The sequence below is a fragment of the Amblyraja radiata genome, chromosome 34 (assembly GCF_010909765.2).
Source record: "Amblyraja radiata isolate CabotCenter1 chromosome 34, sAmbRad1.1.pri, whole genome shotgun sequence".
NCBI lineage: Eukaryota > Metazoa > Chordata > Chondrichthyes > Rajiformes > Rajidae > Amblyraja > Amblyraja radiata.
The window spans coordinates 17268006-17289256 of record NC_045989.1 but is presented as its reverse complement, the minus strand read 5'-3'; the positions used below and the strand labels follow the sequence as shown (position 1 = coordinate 17289256).

Sequence of the window (21251 nt, the reverse complement as noted above, 5' to 3'; positions counted from 1 at the left end):
TTGTTCTGAGGAAATGTTTTTTTTCCTAAAACCTGATAAAAAAAAGCTCCACACATTTTTGAGCAAGAAACAAAAACACATGTGATGCGATGCCAGATGTGCGTCTCCAAATATGTTTGAATTTAATTGAGTAAATTCTCACTTTAAATGCATCTGCTTGCAGCAATATGATCCATGTGAAGAACAGGTGTTGATCAAATGCATTGAAGACAGAATAAGAAGCTACAACTACATGGTTTACCATGAGAATAAATGCTAGCGGCCCAACTCATTGTAACCCAATATTCCAAGTTTACATCTGAAAGGTAGATTAAAAAAAGTTGCTGGCAGTTCCAATACAGAATTACAACTCTTTCCTCAGTTTATATCAGATTCAGATATGCAAGCTCATGCAAGGTAAAATGAATTGACAATAAATGCTAACCATAGATTCCAAACTTTAAAAAATATGAACAAAAATTGCAATAAGAAGTTGTTAACCAACTCATTTACAGAATGTTGAAAAGTCACTAACCTAAAGGTTTACTGATTCTCATCATTACTGCTGACGTGCTGAGTATTTCTAGTATTTTCTGTTTTTAACTCGGACATCCGGTTCTTTGCTTTGCAATATCTAAATCTGCACTTCATGGCATACCTGATCAATTTGATCCTGCTGTCCTTTGTACCCAGTTTCTGGGTCAGATGGAGGTCTCAGATGAAAATCAGAATCACAGAAATTTCCATCCCCGTCCACGTTGTGCAAACTTTCCCAGACAACCTTCTCTTCCGTAAGAAAGCCCTGGTCCGTCACCAGGAGGTAAAGTTGACCCTAATAAATTAACAAGCAAATATGTTTAAAACCTTGAATACAACTTCAAATATGAACAAAATCATAACCCAGAAAACTGTTTCTCTTTCCACAGATGCTGCCTGACCCGCTGTAGTTTTTCCACCATTTTCTATTTTTATTTTGTTCAACTTGAATTTCATTTTGTGTGCTCTTCTGAGAAGAGAATAGCAAAACAAACTGTGGAGGATTTAGCAGTCTCAGCTAATTAACTGCAATCGTTACACTCATAACAATCCCCGCTGCTGCACTGACAAAGATAGCCAAATGGTAAAGATGTATTTGTTAAAATATTCTGGCAGTACTGAGCCATTTGTTCCTTCATTATGGAAAGCAAAGGAATTTTGACCCATATGTCATTTATAATGTAAATATCATCTCAAACACACATTAGCTGAGACTTGGCCATTAGCACGTTTATATCGCAATGCTCTTCCCAAAAGCTTTTATGCAGCACTGCACTCCACAGTCCATCAATGCAGTCCTTTCATCCCCAAATATAAATCCAGCTACTGCAGCCCAGGCTTCCTCCTCTTCCTCCCCACCTCCTTGCAATCAAGTGAAATCATTTTGAATTGTAATCACCAAGATCTCAATATTGGGTCGACAGAATTCAAGAATTTAAAGCCCATGAAAGCTGTCTAATACAGAAAATTAAACACTCATGCTGGCACTTCAGGCAACCTCGAATGAAAGGTGCTGAATGTCCTAATCCACACTTAACCCAAAAGGTCACACTGGCCTACAAATAGATATTGATTCCCTTATGATGAAACTAAATCAAATCTATAAATGTACTGTCACTCTGTATTTGGTTTACAATTGAGATTAGCTAGCACTTTAGTTTTTACACAACCCCTTTTGGGTAAAATGAAGTCCAGACATAAAAAAACATATATTCATTTCTAAAACCTATTTTATATTTTCAAATCTTTTAAAATCTATTTTCTCAACCTCCTCTTTCTTTTCTCCTTCAAATAATGGAAAATCTGCAGCAGTTAATTTAACGTATTTGTGCAAAGTGGTTAATGTCAAAGGGATGTTAATAAAATAAATTTCAAATTGAAAACACAAACATGCACATTAACTCCCTAACCATTTTTCTGCTGCAGTATTTTTACAATCTTCTTAAGAAAGCATATGTGAAGGAAAACAACAGCTGTATTTCTTGATAAAAGAACAAATATCCAATTAACTGCTCTGGGAAATGACAAATTGCATTTAGTTATGGACGAGGGAAAAAACAAGTTCAGTGCACAGAAGTGGATTTAGAATGATTATGAAGCATAAACTGAGTGGGTGGGTAACAAACTTAACTGGAAACAGGAAATCTTACACACTCTTGCATGGTTCTATTAAATTAGCTTTTTACACAAAAAGATACAATTATAGATCCAGAACCAATTTCAAACCAAGCATTGTATAGATATTTCTCTTTCCAATTTATTCAAGAGATTTCATTTCCCTCTTCACCCAGAGAAAGAATAACTAAAAAAACAGGAAATGTGGCATCCACTCACAAGGTCATATAGCATGTGGAAAAAAGAAACAAGTTAACATTTCATGGAACAGTAGAGCACAGGAACAGGCCCTTTGGCCCACGATGTCTGTGCCACGCATTATGTCAGGTTAAACTAATTTCCTTTGCTTGCACGTGATCCATAAACATCCATTCTGTGCATATCCATCTGACTATCTAAAAGCCTCTTGAATACCACTATTGCATCTGCCTCCAACACCATCCTCAACACACTGTGCAAATAAAAATCCCCGCAAATCTCCTTCAAATTGTACCCCTCTCCTTAAAGCTGTGCCCGCTAGTCTTTGACATTTCCATCCTGCGAAAACTGTTCCAAATGTCTATCTTATCTATGCCTCTCATAATTGTACATACTTCTCCTCAGTCTCCAATGCTCCAGAAAAACACTATCCAAGTTTCAATTTCAAATTTCTTCATCAGATCTGGGGAAGGTCTTCGATACCTGTTGCCTGTTTCTCCTTCCACAGTTGCTACCTGACCTGCTGAGTGTCTACATAACTTTGTTTTCATTTCAAATGTTCAGTTCTGCAGTTATTTAAATCTTTGCAGCAAGGATTGGCTTGGTTCAAACTGTATAAGGGCATATAATAGAATAGAATAGAAATAATTTTATTGCCACACAACCAAGGTCGGTGGTAATAGACAAAACACAACCTTCATGATGCGGTTGTTTTAGTCTCTCCCTTGCAGCTCTAAACCACTGGCCCAGCAGCCATTGCATGAGCTGAGGCCCTGCCCTGACAGCTTCAGCAGCTTGTTTTGTCACTTTCATTTACATGACATTGCTGTGTCCCAAACATTATGGTGCCCTGAAATGGGAGGACTATGTATAAACGCTGCTATAATTTCTACGTGGTGAAACCAAAATGTATAAAAATGGCCTTTGTTAAAATCTGACAATGTGCAATTTAACCATGTGATTTTTTTCTATTACAAATCTCAAATTGTGGAGTACAGAGGCAAATAAATAAATGCTGGGTCTTTGTCCAAGACATTATGGAGGGCACTGTATCTCTATTCTCCAGAGATGCTGCCTGGCCCACTGAGTTACTCCAGCACTGTGGGCCCATCTGGGGGATTTTGCTTTTCCATGAAGTTACATAACATTCCTGAACGCAATACTCCACTTGGGACAGAGTGAGAGACTGGATGTGACCTCCAACACATTCTGTACCTCTGCGCTGTGCAGGCACTGAAGTCTGGAACACACTACAGGTTACCAGCAGTCCTCCATGGGACTGCCAGCTGGGTGTCACTGATGTCCAGCCAGCTACACAAGCAGAGGCGGCAGACAATTTTCACACAACATTGAGATATGAATGCAAATTAATTAATGAGGCAGATAATCCACTTTGTCATTGATGCAGGAGGGAGGAAGTATACTGGCCGGTACTCAAATTAATAACTCATTTGTTGCCTTCAAAAGATACCATAAGCAGATGGCAGTGACAGATTTCATCATTTACCGACCACCGTAAATTACATATTCTTTTCACCCATCCCACTCCCAGGCAACCCGCTCAAATGAGATGTAGATTACATTTTCTTCTACTTCAACGCTGTAATTGTAGTTCTTGCTGAATCAGGGAGATCTATTACCAATAAGCAGAACCTTAACGAGATGCTATTTTGACTGACTCAATTGTTATCTATTTCTATGAAAAAATTGGATTTTAAAAATTTGATATTCCATTGACATTTATATGAAATGAAAAAGCAATTTGTCTATCTGCAATCTAATTTAATACTTTAGCATGCAACACCTATCCAATAATAAAATGAGAAATATTGGTGACTTAACCTATTTGAATATTCAATTTAAAAAACTGCTCGTGCTTTGTAAGTTTTGATAACTGCATTGTTAGGATTCAGGATTAAAACGAATTCCACTTGAACATAGAACATAGTTCAAATCCACACCCTTTTATTCCTATTCTGGACATTTTAATTGGGGACGACATAAGACAATGACTTTTCTCCCACTGCCGTCTGCACATGTTTACTGGCTAAACCGAGAATATTACTGATTTATAAGGTGAGCTACCAATAAACTAAATTCAAACTCAAAGCTCCATGATGTGAATATGAAGCAATAAGAAGGTGAAAATATATTTCAAAGTAAGCACATTGTTCACAGAAATGGACCAAGCTTGGAACAGATAATTGCAAAACAAATAAAGTCCTCTAGATGGAGATACAGAATTAAACTTTTAGTCTTCCTATAAAATTTCCATAAAAGACAGATTTGCACAGGCCCACCACATCCATGCTAACCTTTCCCCTGTACCCCCTATCCCCCCCCCCCCCCCATATAGACTAATCCTTCTATGCCTTGCCTATGTTAGTGTCTGCCCAGATGTAGCTTCAACATCAATGATTTTATCCGATCCCACTATCACATCAAAAGAGCATTGCAGATATCAACCACTCACTGCAATAAAACATTTACCTCAAATTCTCTTTAATTATTCCATTATTTTGCAGTTTCCAGGGGAAAGATTTTGGCAACTATTGATTTTAACACTCCTTGTCCGAATCCTGATTTTGTCCATTGGAAGAGTAAAACAGTGTTGTGTCAATTGCAAAAAAATGTTTCACTGTGAATGCATGTTTATTAAATGAATGACCAAAAATTTGAGTCAAGAATGATTGATTTGTTCAAGTATAAACACAAAAATAGAACTAGACTAGAATTGCGGTTTGCAGCTACAAGCAGAAAATGGGAAATTGTGGTAAACGGAATACAGCTATTATTTAACATGTTGCCAGACAAGGTAGATAGACACGTAATGCTGGAGTAACTCAGTGGGACAGGCAGCATCTCTGGAGAGAAGGAATGGGTGATGTCTCGGGTCAAGATCCTTCTTTAAAGAATGACTTCATCCACACAGATGTTTGAAATGGAATCACTGGATATTTCACATTCATCTGGAGGGTATACCAGGCAGTTTAATGACTCAAGATAGACACAAAAGGCTGGAGTATCCTAGTGGAACAGCCAGCACCTCTTCAGTCTGAGGAAGAGTCTGGACCCGAAATGTCACCCATTCCTTCTCTCCAGACATGCTATCTTCAGTTTAAATCAGCATCTGCAGTTCCTTCCTACACTGCCAGAGAAAGTAGTTGAGGCAGATGACAATAACCACATTATCCTGGCTATTGTTGATGATGCACCACCTGCTGGCATTCAAACAGGTCATCTCCCTCATGTTATGATTCAGCTACCGATGCCTCAACAAGTTAGGTAGACAAAAATGCTGGAGAAACTCAACTGGTGAGGCAGCATCTATGGAGCAAAGGAAATAGGCAACATTTCGGTCGACCCAAAATGTCACCTATTCCTTCGCTCCATAGAGGCTGCCTCACCCGCTGAGTTTCTCCAGCGTTTTTGTCTACCTTCGATTTTTCCAGCATCTGCAGTTCTTTCTTAAACACCTCAACAAGTTAAGTAATTCTTAGCCAAAACTTTATAAAGGACTGATCTCTTGTTCACCGACTTTTGCTGCTAAATCTGGGCACCACCTACTAACAAGTCCAAGTATTTATACAAATTATTGAGTGATCAAGACCTTCAGTTACACAAGAATAGCTGGCCTCACTTAATACAGAAAAGGTTAAAGAGAGATTCGACAGAGCTGTTCAAATCTCGAGGGGATTTATCTTTCAGAAGGGAACAGGAATAATTACAGAACTATAGTCAAAAGACCAGGAATTGGGATTGAGTAATATTTTCCAAGAGCAGTCATTGACACAACAGGCATGATTATCACTGTGTTACTCCATGGCGATTATTATACAGGCTTCACCTGTAGGTGTATTTAAGACATTGTTTATAATAGTACTTCACCAAAATATTGTTGTTGACTGAGGGAGAAAAAAAATTCCCAAAGGCAATAAGGAAAATAAATTTTAAGGTGTTAATATTATGTCATAAATGACAAAAATACAGAGCTAAAAAATAAAATGGGTGTTCTCCATTATAAGATTCATAATTTTGTTCCTGTTTTGATCTTTGATTTTGTAGTCGCTTTCCCACACAAAGACCACATTCTAAAAGATTAAAGGATCAAAAAGTTAATGCATGGTGCCTGGCAAACTCCATCAATATTCATTCCTCTCTCCACCCTGGTTTTGCTTAATTAACCTTTTCACACGCCTAGCTCCCTTCCTTTTATAACATTTGGCTGTTTTTTGTCCTCCTTAGTGTTCCACTGTCAAATAAATGTTTATGCTAAACAAATCCAGTATAAACTCAGGAACTTATAAATTCATGCTCTTTTTCCCCAACCAGAAATGACATCTAAGTCAGACAGACTGTGTATGGATGGAGATTAATCATGATGGAGCTGATAATAGCTGCCTAAACTTCCAGATAATAACTATGCTGTTACGTTTTGAAACATTTAATATGTCAAGTAGGGAAAACTCGTAAGTTCGTAAAATCGAAGTTACAATTATGAATCAGAAAATGTATAAAAGTACAATACGTGTAAATGAAAAAAGGGAGGGTATCTTAATTTATTTATAGGGAGAACTCTATAAATGTAGCTACACAACAGTTAAAAGGATGAATCTTCTCTTATTTACTCCCACCATAATATATTCTATCACAACGGTGGAAAATACCTGAATATCTTTTACAAGTTTATAACTTTTAAAAGCTCGCCTTTTCGACACCAAATAAAGCAATGTTTAATAAAGCATAGCTGCTAGCCGCACACCAGAGATTTCCCATTTTGTCATCAAGCCAAATTGTATTTACTTTTTGATAGTAAGTCCACACAGAAAATGCAAGCCAGCTCTTGCTTTCTGTTCAACCCCCATTCAACTTCCATTCTGTACTGAAGTACATGAATGGGGGCCAGCTGGTGGTCCAGTGCTAGACTCACCAGCAAGGCCAGGGCCAGAACTATGATGTGCTGAGCTGAGATCTTGGATCACTTGGTAGTCATCTCATCCCTCAGCCGTCCCGTCCCCTCAGCTGTATGCCCGCCATGACCGATTAGCACAAGCCAACTTGTGAACAGATTTAAAGACCCTGTGGAAAAAAATGTTGGTGATTCATTGCTTTACTTATATTCTTATTTTGAATTACTTATTATTTTATGACTTTTAGGTCCTCCGGGTTACAGCACGGTTCCCAAACAGTTCACGTTGAAAATGCCAGACACAAACCAAGTTCCCAGACGGCAGTAGATACCTGCATTCCTGCAGAATCTGCCAAATCCATCCCATTAGTCTCCCAAACGCTGACTCGTATGTACAGGCAGGACATAAATCAGATATTTGTAAGCTGTGGAGTACCTGTCATTTTAACATTTTTCCATTATTTAGTTTTAATTGGTAGTTTTTTTGAATAACTTAACAGCAATGAGCTAAAGACAATCAATGTGTGTTCTGGGTGTTTTTCAAATGTGGCAGAGGAGGCCTGGTCAAGTATAGAACCGCTCTCCCTCCTCGGCCAGCCTTCTGCAATTATTTTTTTAAACAGCACAATGAATTAGGTCATTAACCTTTCAGAAATAGTGATACCAACTTTCCCAATGGCTTAAGAGAAATTGAAGCATTAGCTGGCAAGAAGTCTGCAAACAGCCCATGTTCATCTTATGAACTATGTGGTGTTTAAAGTATATGGCAAATACTGACTGGAAGTCATCGACTCAGTCCAACACTATAGAAGTAATGAAGAAACAGATGAAACTACATACATTAAAGTCTTATAATGAAAGCATATTCAAACTCAGTTGTATTTGTCCCCTTACCTCTGAAAGCAAACTGCGATCTTGATGGGAGTGGAAATAATCTGCATTAATAGTTTCCCATTTTCAGTCATATAAGAAACTTAAGCCAAATAAGGTTTAGCCATGAAAAAGCCATAATTTAGTATGAAAAATAAGCATGTAAACGATGCATGAAATCAGATGAATTTATTTTCTTTTGTCGAGCAAAGGTTTGTGTATATTTATGTTGACCTATGAAATCCAGCTATCAAAGTGAACATTCAATTTTATTTTGACTATCTGGTAATTTCAGCATCTAACCTCTTATGTTTAAACTTGCGCTTTAGTGCGCTGATTGCAGATCTGCAAAATCCATTCTGCAACAAGCATAAACAAGCCAATCATCTAAAGTTGATAGCAAATAAACCATTGTCTTCCCATGCTGTCTGTGCATGAACTTAAACAAAATCATAATTCAGTATTATTTGGAGTGATATTCCATCAGCTATTTAAATAACATATTAAAGTCATATGGGTTTAGTTTAGAGATACAGCTCGGAAACAGGCCCTTCGGCCCGAGTCCGCACCAACCAGCGATCCATGCACATTAACACTCTCCTACACACACTAGAGACAATTTATACTTATACCAAAGCCAATTCACCTATAAACCTGTACGTCTTTGGAGTGTGGGAGGAAACTGAAGATCTCGGAGGACATATGTGTGGTCACGGGGAGAATGTACAAACTCTGTACAGAACAGCACCCGTCGGGATCAAAACTGGATCTCCGACGCTGCAAGCGCTGTAAAGCAGCAACTCTACCACTGCGCCACCATGCCGGGTGGTTAGAAGCTGAATTTCAAACTGTCATTCTGCCAAAACAGTAGGAAGTTTGACAACATGCAGTAATTGTATTCCATTAATGTACCAGTTTTAATAATGAATTATCTAACATTGAGGTCATATAAATCTCAGTGATTGGCCTGAAACTGGCTCTCGATCAGCTTCTGTATATACTAATAATTGGCTCATTTCTCAAATAAAGCCTGAGTAAAAGAAATTAAAGGGCCTGTCCCACCAGCATGCGATTGCATGCGGCTAGCGCGACCAAACGTGGTTGCTTGAGGTGTACGGCCTCACGGGGCCGGTCCCAATTCGAACCGCGGACACGTATGGAGTTGTGAGGGGCTGGTCCCGGCATCATACTCACCAATCAGCTGGGCAGGAGGCAGGCCTACTGAATTTGGACGTCGCACGGCGTCGCGCGGTGACGTCATCGCACAACGCCACGTGCTAGGCGTACGCCGTCAAGACAGGCCATTGGCTCGCAGGATTTTCGGACAGTGCAAGATTTTTGGAGCCCCGAGCGATGTCTGGACCAGCCCCGCACAACTCCATATGCCTCCGCCGATCGAAGTGGGACCGACCCCGCGAGGCCGTACGCCTCAAGCGACCACGTTTGGTCGCGCTAGACGCATGCAAACGCATGCTGGTGGGACATGCCCTTGAGAGATCCAAATAGAAAAAAATATCTACCTTGAAAACAACATGCACAAGGGCATGTCCCACCAAAGAACCAAGAGCAATGGAATTCTGCAAAAATCTCCTGGATTAAATAACTTTCTTGTGCACTCGTGCTTCTAAAATCATTGTTTTTTAAAGGATAGCAATTCTTAAAATAACTCCAAAACTAAAATGTTGTACTACATATTCACTCAACTGATGAAATGCATTAATATGGGTTCCAAAACATTCATTAATAAAACATCTGCTTCCTGGAATTTTCACTGTTAATGAGCAACTTCTGTTCACTCATGTCCACTTTAATGTACAAGCAAATGAAGGATGAAAGTAATTCATTCCTCTTATTTATGCTCAGCGGCTATGCCCAAAACAGAAAATAAACTGGCACTACTCATAAAAAGGTAGTACCAATCACCAGAAGTCCAAACCTGCAGAAAACATTAACATCCAGCTAAAGATCTGTTTTTTTTATGGTCTACCGAAGATTAAATTGCAATATGGTGCAGTCTGCCAGACTGCTATTCAACATAAACAACAGCATTTTAATCCACAGAAGTGATTTGCACTGATCAGATTGGCAAAATGTCAGCCGATTAAAAAGTTCAAAACAAGGAAACACTCGTTGTACTTGGCTTACTCTAAATAGATTGTCACCGAAAGGTTACCGTTAGCAGAAACCTGCAATTGTAATTTCACTCGTGTGCTAGGCCAGTGCAATTTGGTTGCATCCACTATAAATTTTAAAAACCTTGATGCTCCAATGTTCTTCGTTCCAATAGGTAACTCTCCTCTAAAAACAACTAGACAACAGATTTCTCTGAATTTCTGAACAGATGGAATTGAAGATGTATGGCTTTAGCTTTTGTGGGCCTATTGAGACATTTGTTGTTAAGTTAAACATAACTAAACCCAAAGCATTTCCAGATTTTACCGATATATAAAGATACACAAAGTATGCAAATATTGGATCTAAAATTAAAAAGGATGTGAGAGAGGGTTAACAAATGCAATGAGGAAAAATAGATATTACTTTGGATATTTATTATGCTCTTACTGAAAATATAGACCAAAAATACAGTATTTTAGCAAAATTTAGAAAGCTAAAAGAGGCAAATAATATAATCCAAAGTCATTTTAAAGATTCAGAGTTAGTGTAAGATCATTTAATGTTATTATAAACGTGTAATAAATACTGAATTTTCAACAGCCCTTTTTTAAAATTTCTATTGAAATACTTAATCTTTCAGTTCTACCACATCCTGTCTGAAAGATTAAACTGTCTCTTTCTCTCCATGAATGTTGATAAACCTGTTGTACTATGAAAAACATTCTAAGATACTTAAAATATTCTTGCAACGAATAGGGCTAAAATTAAGTTTATTGATTACCATACGTCATGGAGAATTAAAAAAAAAAAAGAAATGGTAAAGACTATTTGCTTTGGCTGGGAATTGGTGCTGGTGTAACAGCAAGTCAAGACAAGAGTTAAGGGAGTGTTTAGTTGTCAGATGTACTGACAACAGAACAATGAAATTATTATTTTGTCCAAAGACGTGCGGGTTTGTAGATTAATTGGTTTCTGTAAAGAATGTAAATTGTCCCAGTGTTAGTCGGCGGGGACTCGGTGGGCTGAAGCGCCTGTTTCCGCGGTGTACCTCTAAACTAAACTAATCTTAACAAGCCCATAAACACAATACACAAAGCTAATATACTATGATTGTTAAACATGCAATAAATTAATAACCATAATACGTGAAGTTCTTAGATCAACCAAATACAATTAATCGAAGTTCACATTTGCTGAGGTTAGTGTTGTGTAGTGTTCAAACAAAATAAAAATCAAGGATAATTTTATTTGATTTAGAGGTGTTGAATCATCGTCCCCTGATAAAAAATTGAAGCAGGAAAAGTCATACAAAAATGGGGAAAAGGAAAGAAATTTGATTATATTTTAAACAGAAAAGGCTGGAAAAGACTCAGCATGTCAAACAGCATCTGGAAGAGATGAAAGAATTAATTGAAGTTTTAGGTCTGGGTCTCTTCATTTGATCTGTTATTTTTGCTTCCTCAGTTCTGCTATTAAGTCTGATGAAGAGATGCGATCTGAAACGTTAAATTGTTTCTCCTGCCACAGATCCTGCCTGTGCTGCTGATTGTTTATCGACTCCTCGGCGAGGCCACCAGCATAATCAAGGACGAGTCTCACGCCAGAAACTTGCTCTTTTTCCCTCTCCCATCAGGCAAGAGGTACAGAAGTGTGAAAACGCACACCTCCAGATTCAGGGACACTATTTTCCCAGCTGTTATCAGGCAACTGAACCATCCTATCACCAACCAGAGAGCAGTCCTGAGCTACCATCAACCTCATTGGAAACTCTCGGACTATCTTTGATTGGACTTTACTGGACATGCACTCAACATTATTGGCTTTATCCTGTACCTGTACACTGTGGGCAGCTTGATTGTAATCATGTAATCTTTCCGCGGACTAGATAGCACGCAACCAAAAAACATTTTCACTGTACCTTGATGGATGCACAGGACAATAAACTAAACTCAGCATTTTCCGTTTTTATTTGAGTTTTCCAGCATATGCAGTTTTTGGGATTTCATTAATTATATTTGATCTATTCAAGAATAGACTTAATCTGCCATGAAGTCTAATTGATTATATAAATTAATAATTCTATGCAGAACAAGAATTGTTTAAAAAAAAATCAATTTGCAAAGCACTGGTGCAGAAACTTGTAAACTTTGATCAAGAAATAAACAATAGGCACAGGCATGCAAATAGAACTAATGGAAATAGAACTAATGGAAAACCTATAACTATTAAACCTAATAAAGCATTTGATGAGGAGCAAGTGAAGCAGGCTAGCATTTTACCACCTATGGGTTAGTTTTCAAAAGAAATGCAGTCACTTATTTATGATACTGACAGAAGTAAGTGAAGTATAGGTTACATAAACAGGATAGATAAAAAATCCAGAACATCTGTTTATCGTGGTTAATTTACGGACAAATGTTAGCAAGGCCACCATGAAAACTCACTGATCTTTAAACAACACCATGGGATCTTTTACTTCCTCCTAGGCAGACAGAAAAAGCTGTAATTTAACATTAGATCACAGATAGCATTTTAAATATGCCCTTAACATTCCCTTAATGCTAAACTGTTGAGATTATTTGATTATACACTGACTAAAGCCCCTGTCCCACTTAGGAAACCTGAACAGAAACCTCTGGAGACTTTGCGCCCCACCCAAGGTTTCCGTGCGGTTCCCGGAGGTTGCAGGTGGTTGCCGGAGGGTGCAGGTAGTGGAAGCAGGTACAAAGACTGATAAAAACCTCTGGGAACCGCACGGAGACCTTGGGTGGGGCGAAATGTCTCCAGAGGTTTCCGTTCAGGTTTCCTAAGTGGGACAGGGGCATTAGTCTTACCAACAAGAAAAGCACATACGTCAAAATCTTTTGAACAATGAAGTCTCACCACACAAGATAGATTGCAAGACTTAGTTAAACATGTGGTATGACCAGTGATTCTTACCTTAGATTTATGACAGAGCATATCTGTGTTCTGGAAAGAGTTTGGAGTAGAGGACAGTTCAAGTAGAAATACAGTGACAGGGAAAGAACAAGGCCAAATCTCTGACTGCATCTTAATTCTGACTGCATCTTAACCCATTTTTCTATCATTAACAGGTTCGACAAGCTAATTACAAGAATAATTATAAATACATTTGACCAAGCACGAGTTCCATGGTGACCAGCGAATGCAAAAAATATTCCCAGATTTGGAAAACACATCCAAAAAGGAAGTGGTGTGGGGTAGATTTGATAATAACAATGACCAGAGAGGTGATCTGGGCCTGAATGAATAGCAAGCAAGTCCACGCGGACACAGGGAGAATGTGCAAACTTCACACAGACAGCACCCAATGTCAAGATCAAATCCAGGTCTCTGGTGCCATGAGGCAGCAGCTTCACCAGCTGTGCCACTGTGCAACTCCTAATACCATAACATTGGAAAGAATATTAACCAAGAAATATATTCTGGTAAAACTGGCAGCAATTAAATGGAAATGGGGCAAGGCTTTCATCTACATGTAGACTGAAATACTGAAACTGGCAAAAGTAGTTGGGACATGGCTTCACTGAATGCATTCAAGATAGTTTCCTGGGGCAAAATGCCATGGAACCAACAGGAGATGGACTGCCTTCTCCATAGAACAGTGCAGCCCAGCACAGGACAGGAACAGGCCCTTCAGACCATGATCCCACCTGTTTGCACGCATTCAATATTCCTTCATTCCCTGTCAACTCAGGTGCCTGTCTAAGTGCCTCTCAAACATTGCTATCATGTTTGCTTCCAACACATCCGGCACGGTGGCACAACAATGTAGAGTTGCTGCCTTACAGCGCTTGTAGCGCCGGAGACCCGGGTTCAATCCCGACTACGGGTGCTGTCTGTGCGGACTTTGTACGTTTTTTTTTTATTTTTTTATTTTTTTAAAATTTATATAGCACATTTTTAGTCAACTTGCATTGACCCCAAAGTGCTTCACATAATTACATCCACACAGACAGGCAAAGGTGGGTGAAGTGTCTTGCCCAAGGACACACACAGGCAAAGGTGGGTGAAGTGTCTTGCCCAAGGACACAACGACAGTATGCACTCCAAGCGGGATTCGAACCAGCTACCTTCTGGTTGCCAGCCGAACACTTAGCCCATTGTGCCATCTGTCGTCCCAAAGTGCTTCACATAATTACATCCACACAGACAGGCAAAGGTGGGTGAAGTGTCTTGCCCAAGGACACAACGACAGTATGCACTGTCCCCGTGACCGCGTGGGTTTTCTCCGAGATCTTCAGTTTCCACCCACACTCCAAAGACGTACAGGTTTGTCAGTAAATTGGCTTGGAATAAGTGTAAATTGTCCCTAGTGTGAGTCAGGTAGTGTTAATGTGCGGGGAACACTGGTCGGTGCAGACTCGGTGGGCCGAAGGGACTGTTTCTGTGCTGTATCTCTAAACTAAACATCCATTGGCAGTACATTCTAGGCACCTGCTACTCTGTAAAATACATCTTCTTTACCCTAAAGCTGTGTGTTCTGGTATTTGACACTTCCACTCTGGGAAAAACATTATACACCCGATTTATGCCTCTCAACTTTATACAGTTCCATCAAGTTGCCGATCAGTCTCTGACGCTTGAGAGAAAACAATCTAAATTTGTCCAGCCTTTCATTGCAGCTGATACCCTCTAATTCAGGAAACATCCTGGTGAACCTTTTCTGCATGCTTTCCAAAGGATATTTCCCAACTTTTATACTCAATAACCTGACCAAAGGCAGCAAGCATGCCATATGCCTTCTTTACCACCCTATCCACTTGTGTTGCCGCTTTCAGGCAACTGTGGGCTTGCATCCCAAGATCTCTATACATTAAAGCTCCTAAATGTTTATATTTAATCCACCCAAATACGAGACCTCATACTTGGCCTAATTAAACTCCATCCACCCATATTTCCAACTGATCTATATCCTGCTGCACATTTTGACAACCTTCTTCTGCAACTCTGCCAAGTTTTGTGTCATTTGCAAACTTAATCAGCCCATCTATATTTTCATCCAAAACATTTATATACCAAGCAACAGAGGCTAGCACCGATTATTGCACAACACCACTGGTCACATACTTCCAGACTGAAACACCCCCCCCCCCATCATGGAGTTGGTGGTTGAGGCAGATATAATAGTGGCATTTAAGACACTTTTAGATAGGCATATGGATATGCAGGGATTGGGGGTGTGTGGATTGTATGCAGGTGGATGAGATTGTCTTGGCTTCACGTTCGGCACAGATGTTGTGGGCCTGTTATGCTCCACAAGAGACCCAACACCTCTTCTTATAGAGGAATAAGATTCCCCTCCATGATGCCACTATACTCAATGTTATTCTTCTTGGTGAATACTGATATGAAGTACTCATTTACTTTCTCAGCCATTTCCTCCAGCTCCAGGTATAAATTCCTTCCTTTGCCCTTGGGTGGGCCTTATCCTCTCCCTAGTGACCCTCTTGATTTTAATGTATGCATAAAATGCCTTGCATTTCTCCTTAATCTTACTCGCCAGGGATACATTGTGCCACTTTTTAGTGCTTATGATTGCCTGTTTAAGCTCTTCCCTGCTTGCTTTATATTCTAGTTATGATGCAGGGGCATTGACTTCATTGTTTCCATTTTCTTACAATAAAGGTAACCATTCGGCCCAATGAATCTACACCAGTTCTCAGAATAATCCATGTCACCATTTCCATGCAATTTGGTTTCTCTCACCTGCCCATCAGCTCCACCCCAATTCTCCTCCCACCCACCAATACTATGGGCAGTGCAAGATAGCCAATCAAACAGCGTATCGCTGGGATGCGAGAGGAAACAAGAGGATTCAGGGGGAAACCCAAACACTTGCAGGGAGAACAAGCACACTCCACTCAGATCGCACCAAGGGACCAAATGTGGGTTGTTGGAATTGAGAGGTAGGAGTACTACTTTCTAAGTGTGACGTCGACTATCAAAATAAAACATTGACTTTGTTTCTCTCCCCACAAAATGCTGCTTGACCTGCTGACTACTTCCAGTACTGTTTTATTTGATATCCAGACAATTATATACAACAATTCAAGCAGTAAAATTCCATTAATGGAGCATGCAGGGATTCGGTAGTGCTTGGTTGGCATTTTTTTGCAGACTATTGACTATTACTCCAACTAATATATAATTCATTTATTTTCTATACATGTTACAGAGTAACACAAAAGATAGGCACACAATGCTGGAGTAACTCAGCGGGACAGGAAGCATCTCTGGAGAGAAGCAATGGGTGATGATTTGGGTTGAGACCCTTTAGTGTCTTATCTTCGGTGTAAACCAGCATCTGCAGTTCCTTCCTATCCTGGTATCACAATATGTTTTCCAGTGAACCCAGTAGGTTTAATGGGAGTTGATGAAAGGTGATCCTGACGAGTTGAAAGGAAGTTGCGGAAACATTACCCTGTGAGCCAAATGCCACACGATCAGGATTTCTGAATAATCGGATCACGGATTATCAGAGTTTAATATTGCATGGGGACAGGGTTAATTCCTAATCTTATAATGAGGAATTTACTAGAGAAAACACAGTCAATATTCCATTCAGTTACAAACTAGAGTTTTGACCTTTGAGTAATTCCCTCCTTACACTTGTGTAAATTGTTTATTTTAAAGTTATAGGAACATCAGATTGAAAAGTTTCCCTGCAGGCAAACAAACACCTATGGGAGTGTTTCATAATTTGCAGATGTTCCTTTCGCTGAAAAATAAAGTGAACAGGGAAAAATAATGCATCTGTGGCTAACTAAAGAGTTTTTAAAAAGCATTAGAGGCTTAAAACATTAGTAGATTATAAGCCTGAGGAAATGATATTTCAGGAACAAGCAACTGGGGACCAAAAAAAAGATAAAGGCCAAGGCGGCAGAATATGAGAGCAGATCAATAAGAAATATAGTATAGGATTGTTGGAGCTTCTATATTTATGTAAAAATAGTTCACATAGAGGCAAGGGGGTGAAAAAATGAATGAGAGGAATAAATAAAAGTGAGACTTTGGATAAATATATTTTACATGTTCTCATCCTGGAAAACAAAAACTTGTAGAAATAATTGAGATTCAAGAGATTAATAAAAAAAGATGAATTTAAAATGACTGAAGTACTGAAGAAACTGGGATTTAAAAAATATATTTCCTGGCTTTGACAATTTGTTTCCAGTAGAGGTGGCCGCAGAAATGGCAAATGCATTAATATTGATCTTTCAAAAGCATTAGCTGCTGGAACTGCTCCCAGTGAAAAATACTATTCATATTTCTCACAACACAGGAGGCCATTTATCCTATCAAATCTATGCAAGATCTCAGTACTATTTCATCTATCCTATTCCCCCACTTACATCCTAGTAACATGTCCTCTTTCTTACAAACCTCAACTCTCACCAATTCTACTAGTACCATCCATCTATGCACTAATTGGTAACTGTAAATTGCCCCTAATCCATCAATCAACATGACTTTGGAATGTGAGAGTTAGATTTAGCTCTTAGGGCTAAAGGAATCAAGGGATTTTGGGAAAAAGCAGGAATGGGGTACTGATTTTAGAAGATCAGCCATGGTCATATTGAATGGTGGTGCTGCACATATTTTCCTATGAAAGGAGACCAGAGTATCTGAAGGACCTGGAGGAAACCCATGCAATTACAAGGAGAACTTACAACCTCCATGCAGACAGCACCTGGAATTCGGATCAAACTCAAGCCACTGAGGTGGCAGCACTATCCAATATGCCACTATGCAAAGCAGGAGGGAGCAAAATAACGTGCATTAAGCTGGACAGTGTTGGTTCAAGGACTAGAAAAAAGTTAAGAATAATGACCTCTTATGAACTAGCAAGCTGTTATGGTGGGATGTCACAAGACTCTTGGCTATTTGCAACCTATTACAGGAATATGGTTGTCGGTAGGAAAAACTGAATAAATTCTGAGTATCAGCCACAATCGAAATTGCTGGTAAATGCAGGAGTGTGGCGAGGATTGGTTTCAGCTCTAATTTTCTTTGAATTTTCAAACCCTTTAAGCTAGTGCTGAAAAGCAACACCTGGAAGGACCAAAGACAACAAGGGCACAGAATGTACACAAAGTGGAGACCTCAATACCCTTCACCCACAGTGACTCAGCTGCAGTATCATTGAGTGTACCGAGAGAGTTCAAAAATATAAACGGTTGCTAAACCAGTGTGCAGCAGGTGATGAAAAAATAATACAAATTGAGAAACCTACACGAATTTATCCTCAGTAATTGACCCGGCAGCAATGGTGTAAGTGGCCAGTGCACAAACCTCATGGATGGAGATACGCAGCAGACAAAGGCAGCACATAAGAAAACAAGGGAGGTATGATAGACGGCCCCTCAAGTCTTCCCCTACATTCAATATGATTATGGTTGACCTGCCTTAGGTCTCCATCTCCTCCTCAGAAAATTCTCCACACCCATCAGTTCCCTTATCTTTCAAAAAATTATTTACTTCCTCTTTAAATACCTTCACAATTTCGGAGCTTCACCATTCCCTGCGAGAAGCTGTTATACAACTCTGCTTTAAATGAAATTTCCTAATCCTTTAACTATGTCACCTCATTTGAGGTTCTTTCACAAGCAGAAAATCTCAGCATCTCCCCTGTCATGTCCCTAAGAATTTTGTATGTTTCCATAATATCACTCTTTATTCTTCTGAATCCAAAGAATAAAATCCAACATTTTGCAGCTGGTTATGAAAGAACAGCCATTTCATCTGAAGAATTAGCCCAGTGAAATCATTTTGGGCTGCTGCCAATGCCAGTATAAAAAACAGGGGCCAAAACTGTGGTCTCATCAGTACCGTTCGCAACTGTAACTGTCTAAACTCCAAACCTCTTGCAATAAAGACCAGTGTGCCATTTGCCTTCTCAACTACCTGCTAACAATTTACGATTCATGCACAAGAACACCTTGATGAGAACACCTCTGTACTTGCTCATCCACAAATTCTCTCTATTTAGATGATTCGAGTGCAAGAGATATGCATGTAATGAAAGCAAGAGATTGTAAGAACAAGAGGAGAGAAACAAAATGAGAGCACAAGGCAAGAAACTAAGTAGGTGTGCGAGATACAAATGACAAAACATTGTCTACAGGTCCTATGAATTAAAATGGCCAGTTTATGCATTTTAAAATTCCTTTTCCCACAAAACATAATTTATACTGTGGTAAACCCAAGGAAATCTTCTAGCAACCCCACATTTAAAATTCCATTGTATTTTAGTGCTGTAAATTGTACCAAAATTTCAGTGCTGTTATGTTCTCTCTATTCAAATGTAATTAATTAAAATTAAGCTCCCTTTACTATGCGTTGTATTAAACTACTTTATTAACAAACCAATTGAACAGCAAGCTTTGAAGAACAGAGTGACAACCTCAATCACTGTTGAACCAGAAGAACAATGCCAATGGCTCTCAGGTTCATTATTCCCAAGCTCTCCATTAAGTAACCATCACAACTAATTCTCGCAGTTGTCTGTAGAGGCTGCTCTACAGACTAGAGGTTTCTTCATAGTTTTAAGTATTGGTATGCTTTTAAAGTTCTGTAGGGCTGATCCACAGTTTCATGTGCAATTCTGGAAGGAAACTGGCTACTCCCATCAGTCAAATCCATTGGAAGACTGGGATAAAACAGGATTTTAGCAGGACAACTCGCATCACATCCCAAATTATGCCAAGAGTAGTGTCAGCTACAGATGTGACATTATACAAAACTGTCAAGAGTTGACATGCTATATATTTATGCGAGGATTATGACCAATGCGAGGATTTTGTTTGTTGATTTTAGCTCTGCATTCAACACCATTGTGCCAGAGCTACTACACTCCAAACTTTCCGAGTTGACTGTGCCTGAACCCCTCTGTCGGTGGATCATCAGCTTCCTGACAGACAGGAAGCAGCATGTGAGGCTGGGAAAGCACATCTCGGACCCGCAAACCCTCAGTTTAGGAGCACCACAAGGCTGCGTACTCTCCCCTCTCCTCTACTCTTTCTACACCAATGACTGTACCTCCACAGGCTCCTCTGTCAAGCTTCTCAAGTTTGCAGACGACACATCCCTGATTGGACTGATCCAGGATGGGGAGGAATCTGCCTACAGACAGGAAGGGTCACAGCTGGCATCCTGGTGTCATCGCAACAACCTGGAGCTCATTGTTCTTAAGACAGTGGAATTGATTGTAGACTTTAGGAGAGCTCCCCCCACTCACCTTCAACAACACCACAGTCATATCTGTGGAGTCTTTTAAGTTCCTGGAAACCATCATCTCCAAGGACCTTAAGTGGGGGGCTACCATCGACTCCACAGTAAAAAAGGCACAACAGAGGATGTACTTCCTGCGGCAGCTGAGGAAGCACAATCTGCCACAGGCAATGATGGTCCAACTCTATATGGCCATCGTAGAGTCTGTCCTCACCTTCTCCATCATGGTCTGGTTTAGCTCAGCCTCCAAGCACGACATCCTGAGGCTGCAGCGAATCGTTAGATCAGCTGAGAAGGTTATTGGCTGCAACCTACCCTCCGTTGACGAACTGTACACTGCAAGGGCCAGGAAGTGAGTGGGTAAGATCATCTCTGACCCCTCTCACCCTGGCCACAAACTCTTTGAATCACTTCCCTCTGGAAGTCGACTCCGGACTGTCAAAGCTGCCAAACAGCCAGACATAAAAACAGCTTTTATCCACGAGTAGTAGCTCTACTCAATAACCAAAAATCTATAGCCTCCTTTTGCTCTGGTATTTTATTTAATTCACATGTTTAATCAATAATGTTTTATTATTAATGTTTAATGTTTTATGTATCATTCTTAACTGTCACTGAATGTCATGTTGTCACTTGTGGGCAAAGCACCAAGGCAAATTCCTTGTATGTGAATACTTTGGCCAATAAACTTATTCATTCATGTATATATTTAAGAAATTATTCTTTCCATCAGATATATCATTACCAACTATCAAAAGCGACAATAAGGCATCAG

At 39.6% G+C, this 21251-nt stretch overlaps 1 protein-coding gene across 2 annotated transcripts in view; it reads right to left on the bottom strand.

The window, feature by feature from the left end:
• mindy2 (MINDY lysine 48 deubiquitinase 2) overlaps window positions 1-21251 on the bottom strand; it is a 49328-nt gene that overhangs the window by 8429 nt on the left and 19648 nt on the right. For both annotated transcript variants that reach the window (XM_033050637.1, XM_033050638.1), the window contains exon 7: window positions 638-811. In XM_033050637.1, coding sequence (XP_032906528.1) covers window positions 638-811 — 174 coding nt within the window. The remainder of the gene's footprint in view (window positions 1-637; window positions 812-21251) is intronic.